General features: G+C 38.0%; 1 protein-coding gene across 2 annotated transcripts in view; it reads left to right on the top strand.

The window, feature by feature from the left end:
• LOC121270931 (tissue-type plasminogen activator-like) overlaps positions 1-7,835 on the top strand; it is a 31,465-nt gene extending 23,630 nt beyond the window's left edge. For both annotated transcript variants that reach the window (XM_041176554.1, XM_041176553.1), the window contains 2 exons: positions 807-955; positions 3,340-7,835. In XM_041176554.1, coding sequence (XP_041032488.1) covers positions 807-955; positions 3,340-3,498 — 308 coding nt within the window. In that variant the 3' untranslated portion in view covers positions 3,499-7,835. The remainder of the gene's footprint in view (positions 1-806; positions 956-3,339) is intronic.
• Positions 7,836-20,245: the final 12,410 nt, after the last annotated feature.

Below are 20,245 nucleotides of genomic sequence, written 5' to 3'. Positions count from 1 at the left end.
ACTCCTGTATCCAATAAGGATTAAAAGATTGTAACTAATGCCTCTGCTTTTTCCACCATTCCTCCTTTTAGCAATCTAGGATAGATTCCATCTGGACCAAGTGACTTATCAACTTTCAGTTATGCAAACCTTTTTAGTACACCATCTCTACCTATTATCCTGTCCATAACTTCCCTCTCCTATTTTAGTGTAAACTTCACATCATCCACTTACTTTGTGAAGACAGATGCAGAGAACTTATTTAATACCTTAGGCATACCCTCTGCCTCTACATGAAGAATTCTCTTCTAGGTCCTTAATAGGCCCTGCCCCAATAAAATATAGTGGTGTTGAACTTAATGTTGCCTGCTAATCTTTACTTGTAACCTCTCTTTGCCTTTCATATTAACTTTTCCAATTTCCTCCTGTACTTTCCATAATCTTCCTGGTTCTTAACTGAAACTTGCTCTTGACATTTGTAACAAGCCTCATTCTGTTGTTTCGTTTTACTTTTATTTAATTTGTCATCCAGGATGCATTAATTTTGGATGCTCCATCTATTCCCTTCAAAAGAATGTGCCTAGCTTGTGTCTGAACTCTCTTTTCTGAATGCCCTCCTTTGCTCTGTTACTGCCAAGTAATTGTTGTATTTATATAGGTTGTTCTATAAAAGTTTCTTGCATTTTGTAAAACATGTCTATGCAGTCCAAATATTTCCAGCACTTTACTTCAATAGTGTTGCAAACCAGCATTATGTCAAATAATTTTCTCAAGAAATGTATATTATAAGTGTACATTTTTAATTTTGTATTTTTGTTTTATTTCAGTTTCTCCTTTCTTCTCCAAATTTCTGAAGGAGGCAAGAGTGAATTTGATTTCACAACAAGAATGTGGGTCTCCTAAATATTATGGAAACAAGTTAACAGACAATATGTTGTGTGCTGCCCACCCTGACTGGAAGGCGGATTCTTGTAAAGTAAGTAAACAGAACCAAGTTCATTGAAATTTTCCAGTAAAATTCACTAAATCTGAGATGTCCTAGGCCCAACCATCTTCAGCTGCTTCATCAATTACATTCCTTCTATCATGAGATCAGAAGTGGGGATGTTCACTGAGTACCATTTGCGATCCCTCAGATACTGAAGCAATCCATGTCCAAATGCAGCAAGACCTGGACAATATCCAGGCTTAGGCTGACAAGTGGCAAGTAACATTCGCTCCACACAAGTGCCAGGCAATGACCATCTCCAGCAAGAGAGAATCTAACCATCATCCCTTGACATTCAATGGCATTACTGTCACTGAATCCCCCACTATCAACATCCTGGGGATTACCATTGGCCAGAAACTGAACTGGACTAGCCATATAAATACTGTGGTTACAAGAACAGGTCAGAAGCTAGGAATCCTGCGGTGAGTAACTCACCTCCTGACTCCCCAAAGCCTGTCCACCATCTACAAGGCACAAATCAGAAGTAATATTGAATACTCTGCACTTGCCTGGATGAATGCAGCTTCAACAACACTCAAAAAGCTTGACACCATCCAGGGCAAAGCAGCCCACTTGATTGGCACCCCATCTACAGACATTCATTCCCTCCACCACCAATGCACAGCAGCAACAGTGTATACCATCTACAAAATGCACTACGGGAACTCACCAAGATTCTTTAGTCAGCACCTTCCAAACCCATGACCACTACCATCTAGAAGGATAAGGACAGCACAAACACATGGGAACACCACCACCTGGAAGTTCCGCTCCAAGCCACTCACCATCCTGACTTGGAACTATATCGTCATTCCTTCACTGTCGCTGGGTCAAAATCCTGGAACTCCCTCCCTCACAGCTCCGTGGGTGTACCTAAGCCACATGGACTGCAGCGGTTCAAGAAGGCAGTTCACCACCACCATCTTCTGAAGGGCAGTTAGGGATAGGAAATTAATGCTGGCCTAGCCAGCTATGCCCACACCCCATGAATGAATAATAAAAAAAAATAAACTGTATCATAAAATGCTTTTGACAATTGTTGCCAGTCTTTACTTGGTAAGAAATTGTGCTTTTTAAATGTGAAAAAAAACTACTTATATTAGCCTGGATTTTGCAGTCGTAGGGAAAGGAATAGCACAAGGTTGACAGCTACCTACAACATGGTTGTCGGTTTTTAAGTGGACTTGCACTAATTGAGTGTCTGACCAATAGGGAAACTCTCAACAGGGCATCTATGAGGAGGACAGGAAACAATGAGGTTCTTCAACTAATCAAATTGAAGAATCTTCACTGAGCTATGCAAAGTCTAAACCCAGAATTTAAATCGTGTTCAGAAAGCAAAATAAATAAACATTGTGAAAGGAAGATGGGATTAGGAGAGAATAGGAGAGACAGCTGAAAAAGTAACTTTTTTTTTAAAAAACATCACCAGCACGAATTAGCTTCTGAAGGAATGAAACTCCACAGCTGAACATTACATTTTCTTGGCCAGAGAAGTTGTTTGGATAATCTTCACATTAAAAATGCACTTACTTTTGAACGCACCAGGTTTAACAACGTTTAGTGGATAACTGGTCAGTTTAGTGGTCAGTATTCCAACTTCACGCTGTTGCATGTATTTTAGTACCAAGTCTTTCAGAGAGGTGTGGGTATAACGCAGACTTCAGAGCAGCAGGGTAACTTGGACCGCAATGTCTGCTCTTAGCTGTGCATATGCATTCTCCACAGGTTGCTATACAATTTACTCCATAATAACAGTGAGCACTATTAGACTCACCATTACCCTTAGCACAAAATCTGGGCTATTATGTGCTTTTTCTCATCTCAGAAATAACTCAAGGGTTCATATTCAATATTTACTTTGCAACGATTATTATAAAGGCAAACAAGGCAACTATTTTGACGTCAATGCAAATAAAAAATTGGAAGATCTGTAAAACAGGCTGCTGACTCACTATCACGCATTTCACACAACCACCCAAAGTAAAAAAGAGATAAAAACTATTGAAGGGTCTTGAGGTCTCGAAACGTCAACTCTTTTCTTCTCCACCGATGCTGCCAGATCTGCTGAGTTTTTCCAGGTAATTCTGTTTTTGTTTTGCACCCAAAGTAAAAACTACCCACTGCATTTGTTATTTCTGTAAAAGATTTCAATTTAAATGTGTGTTACCCGTATTAGAATGTTGTGCTCTTTGACATTGCAAGCCAATTCACTACATTTTTCATTCTCAGATGCTGAGCCAGAGTATAATTAATTAGTAATTTTCTGAATCTTTTCTCATATATATTTAAACAGTAACAATATAGCAACCTTCCCAATGAGTTGATTTAAGCTTTAATTAAACCATTTATTCTTCTTTTAATGACAGGGAGATTCTGGTGGACCTCTTGTATGTGAAAACAATGGACAGATGCAACTTCATGGAATAGTTAGCTGGGGAGAAGGGTGTGCCAAAAAAAATAAACCCGGCGTTTATACAAGAGTTAGAAACTACATCCGGTGGATTGAAGAAAACATGAATGCCTGATTTAACAGATTTTAAATCACTGGTCACAATATCAGCTGATCAGTGACCTAGATTGTTTGCAGTAAGGTTTATGTGTCTAAAACTATTATCCAATCTACCTCCTGTAATTTACAATTTTGGTACAATTCTGAAAATTTAAGTCAGTTAAAGCACATTTTACATCTGCAACATTTTGAATTTTGTCTGCATCAGACAACATAGCTCATTTTTATATGTTTCATTTAATATAGCTAAACATTTTTAAAAATTAACTTTTCTAATTTGTTGGGAAGATAAAGATTAACATGTACAGGGCAAGACATAAGTAGAGCAATGAGCCATTTTGTAAGACAGTTTGTTTTGCTGTGAACTGGTTTTGACTTCACAGTTCACAAACTGCATTGTAACTGCTGAACTAGTCTCAGTTTGCACTTGGCCATCGGATGGGAGACCACCCCTGGGAGTAAGTATATCCGGAAGTGAACTTTGTGAACTTGAACAAAGGCTGGCTGGTCTGCCTTTAAGTTTTTTTTTAATGTTAGTGAAGAGCCAAAAGGCTATTTTCTAATACAAAACATGCTACCATTAGGATGCAAATTAGCAGGTTACTTGCATATATTGTCAGTGTAACCTGTGCACCTGAACTAACAAGGCTGATACTGTTTCAAACCTGTGCCTGCATCATAATAGCAACAAACTTGAACTGTTGTCAAAGCAAATAATTTATTTTCATTTGATACTTTTTTGATATTTAATAGGTTGTGTGGAGTGTATACAATTATCACTTTCAGCATACCAAACCAAACTAAATTGGAGCCTCCTCAGGAATCTAGCTTTATGTAATGGTGGGTCGTAAGAACATAGGAATTAGGAATAAGAGTAGCCCATTCAGCCTTAGAGCCTGCTCCGCCACTCAGTACAATCATGGGTCAAGTTCACTGTTCTATCCATTTGGTCTATTTCGATAAGAATGCTGAAACTTTTTGTGACCATTCATGAATATTTTCTAATTAGGCCTCAAATTCATTATGATGTAAATTTATTTTCCCACTTTTATTTGGGTCAAATGAAACATTCTATGCACTAAGTACATTTAAATCTTTCATAAAATTTGGACACCTCAGGTCAGAGGCAAATAGTACATGTCCCTCAAGCACTGGATGGGAACAATTATTTTGGATCCAAGGATGAAATTAAATCAATATATGTGCCACGAGTCTTAAATTCATCAGACCTTGGTAACTCTAAAATTAGACATGATTAAAATTTATCACCTCAGTTTGGTACAGTAACTCCTTGCTTAACTTGGGAGTTGCTTTCCTGAAAAGTACAACTTTAAATGAAACAACATTAAGCAAATCAGACTTAAGCAAATTAGAGCCAATGAAAAAGCTTTAGTTAGGTGCTGTAGGACCTCTCCATTAGGAAAAAACATGTAAAGATTATACCCTATGTCATAAATACCGTACATAGTAATATTTTAGAGGCAATTTTTATTTCTAGGAAGATTGAAGTTAACTGTAGAAAATGAGATAAATACAACTAAAGGAGCTCTAAGACTTACGTTTAAAAGGTTTGGGCCATGTTGACCAAGAGGTTAACAGCTAAAAACGTTATACCATAAAACAGCAGGTATGCTTACTTAGCTGGAGAATTGGACTGAGGTGTCTACACTGCTTGCAAAGAAATGCAAGCCAGAGAGTTTTGTTTTGGGAGTTAAAGCTACAATTAATTTAAAAGTATTCAGTGAGCCCTGGAACGCTACATCGTCATGGAGATGGATGGAGCTTAAGAAAGTTCTAGGGTTTCAATTTATCTGTGTGTTTGCTGGGGGAGTGTGTGTTCTACAGCAGGGGAAAAGGCCATACCGAAAAGGTGCTGCTGTTAGGAGGCTCCAGGCAGCTAAAGTGATGCTGTTAGTTGGCTCTGTGTGGTTGGGGTTCAGGAGAAGTCTTGTGGAGCTGGGAAGATGGCAGAAAGTTACTGGCTCCATGTTGGAAAGGGTTAAACCTCAGGGGAAACCCTGGGAGCCATTTATAATTTAGTATAGCTGGATAGATTGGAGCCTAGTGAAATCCAGGGCAGTGCCAGGCCAGTGAAGCTAGCCAACTGTTAAAGAGCTGAAATTGCACCAGTAAGTAGAGGCTGGAGTGCAGACTTGGAAATCCAGGGGAATGGAGCCTCAGGATATGAGACTGAAACCCTAGGAGGGGAGCACTTGTTGAGGCTTTGAGATAATTCAGGGGCTTGATCTTCGAAAGTGAAAAGTTTGGAATCCCTCAAGAGGGAGACAGAGTTTCAAATGGACTAGTTCACTCACTGTGTTTACTGACATCTGGGTGGGTTGTTGAGAAATCCGTGGGACGTGTCTTGGTCACATCCGCTATTTATTGTACACTGTGGTGTGTTCGACCACAGTTTGCTTGTTAATTTAAATGTACCTCATATGTACCTGAATGTTAGACTACAAGATTGATGTAAATTGCTGTATCATGAAGTTTATTTTTGTTTGTTCAAAACCTGTGGAATCCTGTGGCTTTATTCTCTAATCAAGTATATTGAATCCCAAACTCTGTCTCCTTTAAACAAAACATTATTGGTCCTAAACCGGATCTTACCAAAAACTTGGGGGTCAGGTCCAGGATCATAACACCTGTAAGTTTTTAAATACTGTACACTGTTTATGAATATAGTAATTTAGCAAAATAATTTTAAAAACAGAATAAACTAAAAAATATAAAAGAAATATGCTGTTCTACTTACCTCCTGCTCACCATCTCTCCTGCTCATCGTCTCTCCCACTCCCTGACCCTCCGTGCTCTCCTAACCTCTGGCTTGCAACTGATCATCGTTTTGGAGTGGTTTCTCCCTCTCTCTGACACTCCGGCTCCTTGACCCTCTCGCTGGCTGACTCTCCTGCTCCCCGACCCTGCCAGTCACTGCACTCTCCCACTTGCCACTTCCCTCTCTGTGAGTGAGGGCTCAGCAGATGAGCAGTGAGAGGCAGGAAGCATCCTACTGTGTGAGAGCAGCTTCACGTTGCAGGGTTGCAGAAATAAGCTGCAAGCTAGAGAGATGGTGACCAGGAGGGTCAGGGAACAGGAGAGGCCACTCCAAAATGGCGCCAATCGACTCATGCCCTATGTCACATCCGGCACAGAACAATGTTAAAACAAAACTCCTGACCTAAGCACAAGTACCAGCCCCATTAATTGACCGTTAAATCAATAAGGCGTAAAATGGGGTGACATAAAGCAAGAACTTAATGTCCTTTTAAAAGCTGAAGAGCATAAACAAGCTTCTTTATTACTTACGTGTTATGATGACAATTTATGATATTTGTGGAGCAAATATAGGTCTGAATTTTATTTGTTCACCTCCAAAAAATCTGGATTGTCAAGTATGTTTTATGGTAGTTAATGGAAGAGCAGATATGGTTATCAGCTGGAGTTAATATCCATCAAGTAGACATGCAAGTGATATTGTCCTGTTTCCAAACACATAACCAAACTTAAAGTCCAATAAAGCTTTTATCTAAAGTACTGTCCTATATATTTAGATAAAAGCACTTTTCTCTCACTTATAATGTTATTATTGCTAGATTTTTTATACACTTGCAATCAAAACCCAAGTCTCATCCTAGAATTTTTTTTACAAAAGCTATAATGTTTATCTGGATTTGAAGTTTCTGTTGCTATTTACAAGATAATCAGCTAAGAGATTACAATGTTAATTTTACTTTGTAAAACTGTGACTATATTTTGTATTGTTATCTTTTCAGTTGTGTTTTTTAGTTTCAAGGGTTCAGTGATTGTACCTAGCCTGTTGATACAATTTTAATTTTTATTTGATTCATTATATGCTTTATTCAGATATTAAATGCAATTTTACTTTTTAAGCACATTCAGTATTTAATGGATAAATTTGCAAGTTGTTCCAAGGTTAATGTATACAGTAATATGGAGGTATTATTTATGCAACTTATTTTAAAAATACCTATTAATACATGTATAATCCTGAAAAAGAAGTCAAAACAAACTATATGGGCCTTCTGAAAAATATGGCATTTGAAAAGAATGCCAGGAATTGCATATGGATTTATAAAAAATGCTAATTTTGTTGCCTTCAAGATTGTTCCATTTTGTTCCAAAGGAAGTTGAGAAAAATATATCAAAGGAAAATGATTTTTCATCTTTGCTTGTGTAATAAAAAAATGTCCAACACCGTACCAGTGATTGACTTCTGAAAAAGTCACACTGTATTTCCAACGGTCCTGTGATATTTAGTACAAGTTTTATTGTTAATCTTTCTACACAGATTAATAATGTTAATTCTTGAAATACAAACTTGTTTATTAATAGTTTCTGTATTTTTTTAACAATCATAGACTGTGCACATCCATCAGTGTTTGATTAGAAAACAAGTCACATAGGTCATATACCCAAATAGGCCACAGCTTAACTACTGGTGTTTATACCTACTCTACAGTTAACCTCAGGTTCTCAGACATGGGTTTTGGTGCAGCTCATTTATTGGCTAGAGATTGTAAATTGTTGTACAGTTATAAGGCAATTGAAGCAGATAGCTGCCATGGAAATTAATGTTCAGTGCATTTTGTTTGCTGTTAACAATATTGGCATTTGTTCACTAAAAAGACTCCACCTCCAAAGGATGCATAGGTCACACCAGCTACTTTAAAATGCAAAGTGTGAAATACATGTGTGGCCTGTAGGTGTAAAAATAGACATGGGTCACTGATTTTTCTGGGCGATGCACAGCTGTTTGTTTGTGCAACAAGACTAAATGTTTAATCCTCAAGATAATCTATTTGGAAAATAACAAATGATGTTCTAAAATTGGCTAAGTATATTTCTACTTATTTATATTTTTGATACTTTGCAAGATAAATATATAGGTTAAAAAAGTGCTGTTAAAATATCAAGGCTAATTCTGCTTGCTGCTTCTTGTGGTTTTCTTAGAAAAGTGAACAATTATAAATTTAATTGCTAAATTGCTGCTCATAATCTCAAAATCCAATCCCAGGTACTAAACAAAGAATTTGACTTATTCAGTCATCACAAATCAGTGGCCCCAATTATAAATACATATTATCAAAGAATGTGATTCAAAGAACATTAGTTTACAAAAAACTTGGAATCCTACATAACAAATGTTAAATTTACTTTATGGCTCAATCACCATAAATCAATGATCCAGCAATAAACTTTCTGTAATAATGATGGTCATATGAGGTCGTTATAGGATCTTATGAGGTTAATATATGTCTGGGAAAAAAATAACATGAGCTAGAGTGGTAAATAATTTTCTTCACAGTAAAACTGATTGACATCCAATTACAGACTTTGGTGCACAGCCTCATGCAAGTCATGATACTAGAGCCAAATGTGAGCATAAATATTTTACCCATTTTAACCACTTTACAGTCAACATAAGCATCAGTGCAGCAATATCTTCAACATGAACCTTACTTGATGCATTAGCATAAATTTGAAGTTTGTGTCTGAACCATCAGTACATCAATTAAGAAACAAACTTCTACAAGCATGAACTTCAAGTCTGTGACTGAAAATTGCATCAATATGGAGATATCAAGCTAGAAAGTAAAGGATGAATGAGACGAGACAGAGAAAGGTACTATGCCAAATTATCCCCATGCAGTTTTTCAAAGCATGTCAAATTACACGAGTGATGATGCACTATTATAATGCACACCATACACCTTAGCATTGTTTTGCTTTATCTTACTTGCCAGTAAGAAATTGCAGATAAATGCTGGGAATTATCCCTACACTCACAATCTTTGTTGAATGGTGGCGATCACAATCTCACCTATGAAATATCCTTGCACATATAACTATTTGTAGGCCTGACAATGCACCAACAGGAGGTAGATAGTTATTCAAAGCGCTTTGTTAACTGTTGAACATGATTCTTTGTATTTCTAGAATTGGAAAGAGAATTTGACATGTATAAGGCTGAGATTTCTTTCTGCATGGAGAGAACATTTCTGCATGAACTTATATCTGTGTAAGCTTATAATTACCCAATTTTCCTGACCAGCAGTGATTGAAGCACATAAATTTATCAATAACAGCCCATCTACAATAAACTGAGGGAATGGTAACATTGGGAACAGATTTTGTGAATGCTTGTTGGCCTGCAGCTAATAGCGCTGAGTTGCGTACTTTATGGTTACTGGCAACCTTTGAGAACTTCAACTTTCAGTATTTAAAAAAAAATTAAAACATCAGTACCTTAAATTAGAAATTTCCACACTTATTTATAGTATTAGTGCATGAACCAAATAAGTTCTGTACTGTATATATTTCAATACATCAACTATTTTTGTACAATTCAAGTTCTGTTGTGTTTTGATTTCTTACTCATGGACCAGAACCAACAACCAAATACAGTCTACCATTGTCCACAAGAGGGCAATACATGACCAAGCAATGCAGAGAAGACAAACAAAAAAAGTTAAAATTGCAGAACAAGAAAAAAAGACTGTTAAACCAGCTAATTCCAATGGCGAATATAAAATTCACCTCCATTGTGAAGCTGAAAGAAAGGGAGGTTGCTTCTATAACGGGTGGCCATTCCACAACACGAGCCATACACCCAGAGGGTAAATTGAAAATCTATCCCCTTTAGGTTTTGTTCTAGTTGAGTCTTTTGTCTCGAAAAGACACATAATACAATGAAAGAGAGTTTCAGGAGAGAAATAGAAATGACAGCCAGGTTGGTTGGAAATTTTATAAATGATTTTTAACTTTTTGCCAAACAGCAATCATTAAGACCATATCCATGTTGGATGGCTCATTGCAATTTAAATATAAAGACTGAATAAGAGAAAAAAAAATGACGATATAACCCTAAATGAAGCAACTATCACGATAAATTTAAATTCAGCAAACATAGAAACTCCAGACAATTAAAAACTTTAAAAGATACACAAATATTTTAAGTAGGCAGTGACTCCTTTGGTAAGTCTGCAACAGCAATAGTATTTGTTTGCAACCCTCTCAAAAAAGGGATAGATGGTAGACAAGGTCAATAATGCCAGTTACTAATTGATATGATTTTCTCTCCCTCTTTCAGGAGAACTCATAGACCTTGTTCATCATGCCCCTCACCAGCTCAGCTCAGAAACCTGCACCCTCCTGACCTATGGGACTGAGCATTAGTGTTACAAATGCTCAGATTTCCTTTGCTGCCTCAAAAGTCTTTGCAGGGGAATTAAGTGATGAACTCAGAAATTTGTATTTCTGGACACAAATGTGAAATTTTTTGATTACATTCCTACGCAGTCACGGCATTAATTCATCTAATAAATTATGTGCAGGCACAGTTGCATTTTTTGCTGCACTATTGGTCTTCTCTGTTGAAAGGTGTAAAAGGAACAGAAACAGTAGTTTCATCCGACTCAAGATTGGTACACTTTCTAAATGATAGGTGAATGAATTCAAGATTTGTAAACCATTTATCACTTCGCCTGGCGGATTTACAGCAAGCATACAGTAATTTGCCCAAGGAGTCATTCCTCGTGTAAATCCAGAATTTCGGCAGTGGAGGACCTACATTTTCACAAAATGTAAATTTTGAAACACTTGCAGGAATCCTTAAATTAATTTCTGAATGAATCAGGTACCCAAAGGCATTAGTGGTACCATTGCAGACAATTATTTTAATTAATACGAGCAGATCTTTTGTGTCAATGTACACAGGGAATCAAGAGCTGTACTAAAACCTTCCAGCTACATGATGCTCAATAAAGAAATGACATAATCCCTTAGATCTTCAGTGGATTAAAGCTCCATCTGATATAATGTGGTGAATAAATGATAATTTAACAATAGAAGTTTCGTTACTGTAAGGTGTTCATGCTTTTTTCAAAATATGCAACCTCAGCAGAAATAAATTACCCAGAAAAAACAAGCATGAGATGTTACGATATGAAGACAACTGATATTTTCTAATACATATCATAAACATTTCAACCCGAGTATAGTCTCAAAAAAAATAAGCAAACCAAGGTAATACACACTTCTATCCACGTTGTAAATCATAGATTGAAACAACACAGGAGGCCATTCAGCCCCTTGTGCCCTTGCCAGGACTTTGAAAGTACTATTCAATTCATCCCACTTTCCTGTTCTTTGCCTATTGCCCTGAAAATGTTTCCTACTCAGATATGTATCCAATTCCCCTTTGAAAGTTATGGTTTAATCTGCTTCCACCATTCTTTCTACCACTGCATTTCAGATTATAAAAATGCAATGAGTTAAAACAAATTCTTAATTTCTTTCTGATTTGTCAATTATATGGTTACCAATTGTCCTGTCAATGGAAACAATTTCTCCTTATCTATTCTTCCAAAACCTATCATTTTAAATGTCTCTACTAAATGTCAGCTAAACCTGTTCTGTTCCAAGAAGAACAATTGAAGCTTCTCTATTCATTCCAATAAGAAACTTATTTTTCATCTACTTATTTACTTTACGAACTTTTAAATAAAAACAGTTGACTTTTTTTTATTCATTCATGGGATGTGGGCATTACTGGCCAGGCCAGCAATTATTCCCCATCCCTAATTTCCCTTGAGAAAGTGGTCATGAGCTGTCTTCTTGAACCACTGTTGTCCATGTGACGTAGGTACACCCACAGTGCTGTAAGGGGAGGGGGGTGGGGGGGCGTGTTCCAGGATTTTGACTCAGCGACAGCAAAGGAATAGTGATATAGTTCCAAGTCAGCCAAGTCAGGATGGTGTGTAACTTAGAGGGATACTTGGTGTTGGTGTTCCCATGGATCTGCTACCCTTGTCCTTCTAGGTGGTAGAGGGCGCGGGTTTGGAAGGTGCTGTCGAAGGACCCTTGGTAAGTTGCTGCAGTGCATCTTGTACACACTGCTGCCACGGTGCATAGGTGGTGGATGGAGTGAATGTTGAAGATGGTGGATGGGGAACCAATCAAGCAGGCCGCTTTGCCCGGGATGGTGTCAAACTTCTTGAGTGTTTTTGGAACTGCACACATCCAGGCAAGTGGAGAGTATTCCATCACACTCCTGACTTGTGCCTTGCAGATGGTGGACAAGCTTTTGGGGAGTCAGGAGGTGGGTTACTCACTGCAAGATTCCCAGCCACTGGCCTGCCCTTATAGCCACAGTATTTATATGCAGTATTATAAGCAGCAAATACAGTAGCCTCAATTTGAAAGAAGTACGTGTAAATCACCTGCTTCATCTGAAAGGAGAGTTTGGGGCAATGGACGATGAGGCTAGAGAGGAGGTAAATGGACAGGTGTAACCTCTCCTGCATTTTCATGGAAAGGTGCCATGAGAAGAGGATTGCGTGATGGGGGTGACTGAGGAATGGTCCAGGGTATCTTGGAGAGAACAGTCCCTTGGGATGTTGAAAGGGGAGGGGAAGACATGGTTGTGGCATCAGTCTAAAAGTGATGGAAATGGTGGAAATGATCTGTTGACTACAGAGGCTGGTTGGGTGAGGGCAAGGGGCACCCTAACATGATGCTGAGAAGGAGGGGAAGAAGTGGGGAAAATGTAGCAGGTGTGGTTGAGGGCCCTGTCAACCACAGTGGGAGGCATCTTGGGTTGAGGAATAAAGGAGACATCTTGGAAGCATTGTTGTGGAAGTTTACATCTCAGAACAGATGCAATGGAGATGGACAAACTGGGAGAAAGGAATAGAATCTATACAGGATGTAGGGTGTCAGGAAGTGTGGTAAAGGTCATTTGTTTTGTGTTTGTTCTTTAAGCCAGCAGCATACCTGCTCTGGGCACATGTTTTGCTCCTTTATTTTTTTCTTGCCCCATCTCTATTCCCTTTGGCCCTGGAGGACAAACTCTTGAATCATTCAATCTCTCCTGTCTTTCACCCTATCACAGGCCTTCCTCCTGTCCTTGTCGCACCCAACCCATCCCTTGCTCAAAAACCTATTAATTTTTTTAGCTTTTTGCAGATCTAATGAAAGGCCACAGACCTGAAACATTAACTGTTTCTCTTTCCACAGATGCTGCCTATCCTGATTTTTTTCTCAGCATTTTTTGTTTCTTTTTAGATTCCCAGCATTTGCAGTATTCTGTTCTGTGAGAATAAAATATACACACACTTCAAAAGTAACTGGTAAATGCAATGGTTTCTTTATCAAACCCCAAAACATCTAAGCAACGGTATTACCAAAATGAATATTGATATTAGTTCCACTGCCATTATTTTGGATTATTTTATTAATTGCCAGCTCTGATAGGTGGCTGCATTTTCTGCAACAAGGTCCATGATCCAGATATTTGCAAGCTTCAGGGTAGGGAAAAGGGGGCAATAGTGTGCAAACATTTGGGAGAGTATCATATGCCAGGGAGCAGCATGGGCAGTTCAGTATTCATGCCAGGGCTGGAGAGTTGGATATGGGATGTATGAGAAGTGGGTTTTGCAGTATGAGATGAGTGACCCAATGTCTTGAAATCTGATAATGAAGTCAGACTTTGAGATGTGATACTGCTTGGAGAGTAATTACTACACTTGTTGATCAGGTCCTGGGATCTGTAAATGGTGGGGCTATTGCCATAACATTAAAACATTTCAGAGGGAGGGCCAAATTATTATGGGAGTCCTAGGAGGAAAGGATGTCAGGATCTCAGGGGAGTGAAGCGTTTTGGATCATCTGAATGTGCAGCAGGGGCCTATTGCATCGTATGGATTCTGGGAGCAGTCCAGTGTTTGATAGGAAAGAGCTTTGAAGCACTATGGGAGAGGGATGAATGAGAGGTTTGATAGTATTAGGAGAAGTTCTAAACGCAGTTAGTGGATGGTGCATTGATAGGCAGTAAAACCACCTTTCAATATTAAACTGCAGATGGCTATGACTTTTGGTCACTCTACTCCCTTAAAATCTGGGAATCAATAGTGTTTAGAGGTTGCAACACTGAATGTTAATGACTTCTGAAAAAAAAAGCAAGCAGACCAAGAAAAGTGATCATAGTGTAAACAGGGTTGTGCTTTTTCACAATTGGTGTGCACTGATCTGTGGGCACATTTAAGACGAAGTGAAGAGTTTGGGCAAATATAAATTTGGACATAAAAGAATAATGCAGCGCAGCAATACATGGGCCTGGAGTTTCTGCTAGATTGTGCTTGTTTTCACCCAAAATTGGTCAAACCAGCGCAAATGATTGAGGAATTTCAAGCACAAATTACATCCAGCATTAATCGAGCTTCCACTATCTTTTGCGCTAGTTTAAAACACATTGCGCTAGAAGCCAGACCACCTAAAAAATTGGCCAAGTCCCAGAGTGAATTAATCATTATTGTGAATTTCTGCTAATTGCACCCATTCCTTCAAGGAGGCTCCTTAAATTAAACTGCTTTTCTTTTTAGGTTCAAGGACACTGATACGCATCTCTTAATTTATTTTAATTAATTTAGAAACCAACTACAATATACCAATGCAACTTGTAAATGATTCTCTGTAGTTTTTTAAAGTAAGTTTCAGTTATTTAAAATCAATTAACACACAGGTGGGAGCAGACAATGATTTAAAATGCTTTATGATATGCTTTATGTGTAGTGGTATTGTCACTGGACTAGTACTCCAGAGACCCAGGGTAATCCTCTCGGGGCCTGGGTTCAAATCCCACCATGGCAGATAGCGAAATTTAAATTCAATAAAATTCTGGAATTAAAAGTCTAATGATGACCATGAACCCATTGTCAATTGTCATAAAAGCCCATCTGGCTCACGTATGCCCTTTAGGGAAGGCAATCTGCTATGCTTACCTGGTCTGGACTACATGTGGCAGTAATGTGGTTGACTCTTAAATGCCCCATGAAATGGCTTAGCAAGCCACTCAGTTCTCAAGAGCAAATAGGGATGGGCAATAAATGCTGGCACAGCCAGTGATGCCCAATCCCATGAATGAATAAAATAAAATCAATTTTCAGCCAGAATAATAAAATTGCACCAGGTTACAGCTATAAAATGTGCCAAAGAATATGTTTTAATGCTAGAATTTTAATAAATTACATTCTAAATCACTGACTTATTATGAAAGAATGAAAATTGAACTTTGTAGATTATACATCTGGTAATATGCAAATAAGTTACTGTAAATAGTGTTTATGATCTCATCAGATTTTTCTGTATTTGACTATTTACTGTATTATTTCTAATGCATAATCTATAAATATGGTAAAAGACTTTATAAATTCCTTCACATGTTAACATTAATTTCTGCAATGCTGTTTTGATAACATCCTTGTTAGTTTAAAATAGGCTGTCTTCCAACTTCCTGTGTGTAACATTGCATAACATCACATCCCTAATACTTAGAGATCTTGCTCATAGCATGCACTTCCTTTACTTTCGAGAATTACCATTTGATTATCTCCTTCTACTCGGCTACTCCACATTTAAAATTTGGGGAAGCTTGTTCCTTCCGCTTGTTTCTTGACATACTCATTCTTGACAAATGTCTCAGTTTCTGAGTGGTCCTCTCAGCCCTGATTCCCAGGCTCATTTTATTTCAACCAGTACAAGCTCTAGATCCACTGAATTAATTAGAAAATTGCCAGGCACTTTACAATCAAACTTTTGGTTCAATAACTATGCTTTCCAGCATTTTCTATTAATAGCCAAAAAAAGTTTTGATGTTGTAATCTATGTTGGGCCAGATTTTGCCAGGGGAATGGGGGGTTGGGGGGTGATGGTGGGTGGAATTGATTGCGAACTATCAGCATTCATGTCCACATAAACAGGTAGATAGTCTCAGGTTAGCACCTCATCCTATAGGCAGCATTTCCAACAATGCAACACTCCCTCAATTCTGCACCAGAGCCTAAATTATGGAGTTTAATTAATCCAGAGTGCCATAATTGAGCTAACTTGTGTTAATAAAATAAAATATTCAGTAGATGCTCTAAATCAGAAATAGAAACTGAAAATTTAATATGGAATTAGACATGAGATTCTAATATCAGACAAGAAATCTGTGATGGTGTAATTCACATTTGCTAAAGGAGCACATCGTCTGTTCTTGGAGGTAACAGAGGTAGTCGGATTCGGGAAACGCGAGGAAAATTGGCAATCAACAAAACTGAGACCTTTCAGCTTCACCAACCAGCATTTAACGTTTTACACCATTATGCAGATTAATTTAAACACTGTTTCAGGAAGTGAAGTGTCAAAAACCAAAGATGACTTATTATGAAAGAATAAAATTGAACTTTGTAACTTATATTTAGGTGAGTTTCCTGTGTTTGCAGTGTGTATGAAGCATTCAAACATAATATGATTGAAGAAATTGGTGAATAAGTATACTTCCTGGTGTGCATATTAGTAAATTCCACAGAATATTGTGGAATGTAGCAAGTCCTAAATTTTGTGATCTCAAGTCCATGTGATAGTCATAAGACTATCCTTCAAGGAACCACTCAAGAAATAGCCACATTACTTGATAAGTTACATTTCTGTGGAGTCAGACTTCACAAAAATACTGCAGGCCAGTGCTGGCCCCGCCTCTATTTCCAGGATCTACCTACGGCTGGCATTTTCAGTTATCAAACCCTGACCCACAGGCTGCATATGGTTGCCTGACTAGTGCCGTTGCTAACTAATTTTACTGAAATTAGGCTGTATTGGGTATATGTCAAATTTCTTAGCCTAATTCTACAAAGGGAGGAGTATCCCAACACCCAATACTCTACCAAAAACAAAAATACCTGGAAAAACTCAGCAGGTCTGACAGCATCTGCGGAGAGGAACACAGTTAATGTTTCGAGTCTGTATGACTCTTACTTTTCCTTAGTTCTGTTGAAGAGTCATACAGACTCGAAACATTAACTGTATTCCTCTCCGCAGATGCTTTTAGACCTGAGTTTTTCCAGGTATTTTTGTTTTTGTTTTGGATTTCCAGCATCCGCAGTTTTTTGCTTTTAATCCAATACCCTACCCTGTTTGCTGGCTGGCAAAATGCATTGTTACTATGTATGATAGGTAAAAGGTCTCTGTTTTTGGCACTCCTTGACACCCTCATCAGAGTCCAATACTCAGGAAGGAAATAGCTAAAAAAAAGTTGAAGGAAGAAATGAAATCAACCTGTCACTGACAAAGTTGCACCTGAAGAGGTTTGTCTGCAAACGTCCATGGCATAAATCTACAAAATCTGTGCTCCTGTGAAGCTTCTGATCTTTCTGGGGTGCCATCTTTTATCTTGTAACCCTTCAATCATTAAATCCCATGATTGAGGCACAATAGAAAGAAAAAATTATTCACCAAAGACACTTTGATAATTAATTAAATGAAAAATCTACCTTGTCCCTTATCTTCGTAAGGAATAAACTTTTTTTAAAAGGCAGTCAGTTGCAAATGAAATTTCCCAACATATCAAGAGTTAAGTTTAGTGTTAAAAAATTATTTGGTCTTACAGGGTAATCCATTTCTGCTTTTTAAGATTTCTCTGCATAGCACAGCTTAGAAGTTTGATCCCAGAACTCTGGTAATTATGAGCAGGAGGTTCACCAAATTGATTACTAGGTGAAGCACAGTAACAGCAAGGTAACCCATTTGTCAATTTTCCCTCCCTCTTTCTGGCTAAGTACGTGGGAGCTCTTCTTGATAGCACAGATGCAAGACATCAAGATCAATGAACAGTTAAAAATTATATTTACTTCGTAAAAGGTGATTGACAATTAATTTAAGCATATAGAACGTGATTCATTTCGAGTGTGAAGAACATCAAAATAGATTACATTTTAAGAGATTTGCTGATATCTATAGCCAAACCAACCATGTAGGGAGTTGCAATTAGCCCCAAGCCTGCAGCTTAATGTATTACTCCAGCAGTTGTAATTTTTCTTGGGTTTTCAAAGAAAGAAATAGGTTTGTGATTGGTTTCTGCACTAATGTACCACTCTTTCCAAGATAATATGAGCCTTGGGCCACACCTTTTTATTATATTTATAGATGACTTTAACGAAGGAATAGAGTGTCATATCCAAGTTTACCGATGCATCAAGTTACATGCCACAATAAGTAGAGCAGATGAGAGCAGAAAGTTGCAAAAGGAGATTGATACTAAGTAGGATAAACTGTGACAGATGGAGACTGATATGAAAGGTGAACTCATCCATTTCGACCTAAGAAACAGCAGAATAGATCAGAATATTTTTGAAACAGCAAGAAGCTAGGAACTGTGGAGAATTAGAGAGATTTAGGGGTCCAAGCAAGGGAATCACTTAAAGCTAGACAAGTAAAAAAAATAATTTAAAAGCTAATGAAATTTTGACCTTTATCTCAAGGGGGCTGGAAAGCTAAGAGGTGGAAGTTATGTCACAACTAGATAAGGCTGTGGTTAGACCCCATTTAGAGTCCTGCATTCAGTTCTGGACATTGCAGTTCAGGAAGAATATGCTGACCTTGGAGAGGAGGGTGCAGCACAGATACACCAAAAGCATAAGGGAGTTTCGAGGGTTATATTATGACGACAGATTGCATAGACCAAGCTTGCATTCCCTCCAGTATGGAAGATTCAGGAGTTATCCAATTCAGGTGCTTAAGATTAAAGTGGAGAGAGAGAAACTATTTCCTCTTGTGGGATAAAGCAAGTGGCTATACCCTTAAAATTAGAACAAGGTCATTCAGGGGAGATGTCAGAAAGCACTTCACACAAATGGTAGTGGAAATCTGGAACATGCTCTTCCAAAAAGCAGCTGAACCTAGGTGATTTGAAAATTTCAAGACAGATTTTCATTAGGCAAACGTGTTGCGCTATAGGACAAAAGCAGGTAGGCAGAGTCAAGATACAGATCAGCCACAATCTAATTGAATAGTGGAACACACTCAAGGGACCAAATGGCCTAGTACTGTTCCTGTGTTCCACTGTTACCAGCTACTTTCCTCTTTCTCACAGTCGATGTGAACCTCTAAAATATAATTCATAGAATCACAGCCACATAGGAGTTGTAAATTTCCACAATTCTTTCAAAAAAATCATTTTACACATCCATAAAATGATGTTTTAGAGATACTTGTTACAAGGTATAGACCTTCCCTCTGTCTGGGGCCTGAGTCTTGAGTTCTGCTTTACTTCTAGTGCTGTAAATTTCTTCTCATCCTTTGTGGAAGTGGTTTCTATTTGCTGTGAACAAATTCTGAGACAGGTGTATCAGAGATATAGTTTTCATTCTGCTACTGTGGAACAATACTCAAATGCACCAAGACAACCAGGTTTAAAAGAATGCCTCACTTCAGCTGAATGACAGTGTTATAGTTCCTATTGACAGACTCTTTTTGCAGCATTTTCTCTTGCTCCACTGGAACTACAATACCTACAGAGTGTAACAGTATAGTCACCTGATAATTATACAGAAAATTTACAAAGAACTAAAAGATATGTACAACAGTTGTTTAGTTGTACAGAACTTGAGTATTGCTGAGAAAAGAGACATTTATTGTCAAAGCTTTTTGTCTTGCGCTCATCAGGCCTGTTCTTTGTAGACAGAAAGAAAATGTACACACATTGTGCCTGTTTCAGCTAAACAAAATAAATGACAGCCTCAGGGCAATGCCTTGACCAGAGTCAAGTTACCTTAAATTTCAAACAATCGTTGGTCGTTAACTTGTCAGCCATCATCAACTGGTGCATTCTCCATGGCAACACTTCTACCAATCAGAGTCCACTTGCCAACCAGCACTCTCTTCTCATACAGTGTAAATTTGTTGTCTCTCTTGGATTTGTA

Source organism: Carcharodon carcharias, chromosome 28, assembly GCF_017639515.1.
Source record: "Carcharodon carcharias isolate sCarCar2 chromosome 28, sCarCar2.pri, whole genome shotgun sequence".
Classification (NCBI taxonomy): Eukaryota; Metazoa; Chordata; class Chondrichthyes; order Lamniformes; family Lamnidae; genus Carcharodon; species Carcharodon carcharias.
The sequence above is the reverse complement of the archived record's forward strand: the minus strand, read 5'-3'. Positions and strand labels throughout refer to the sequence as shown.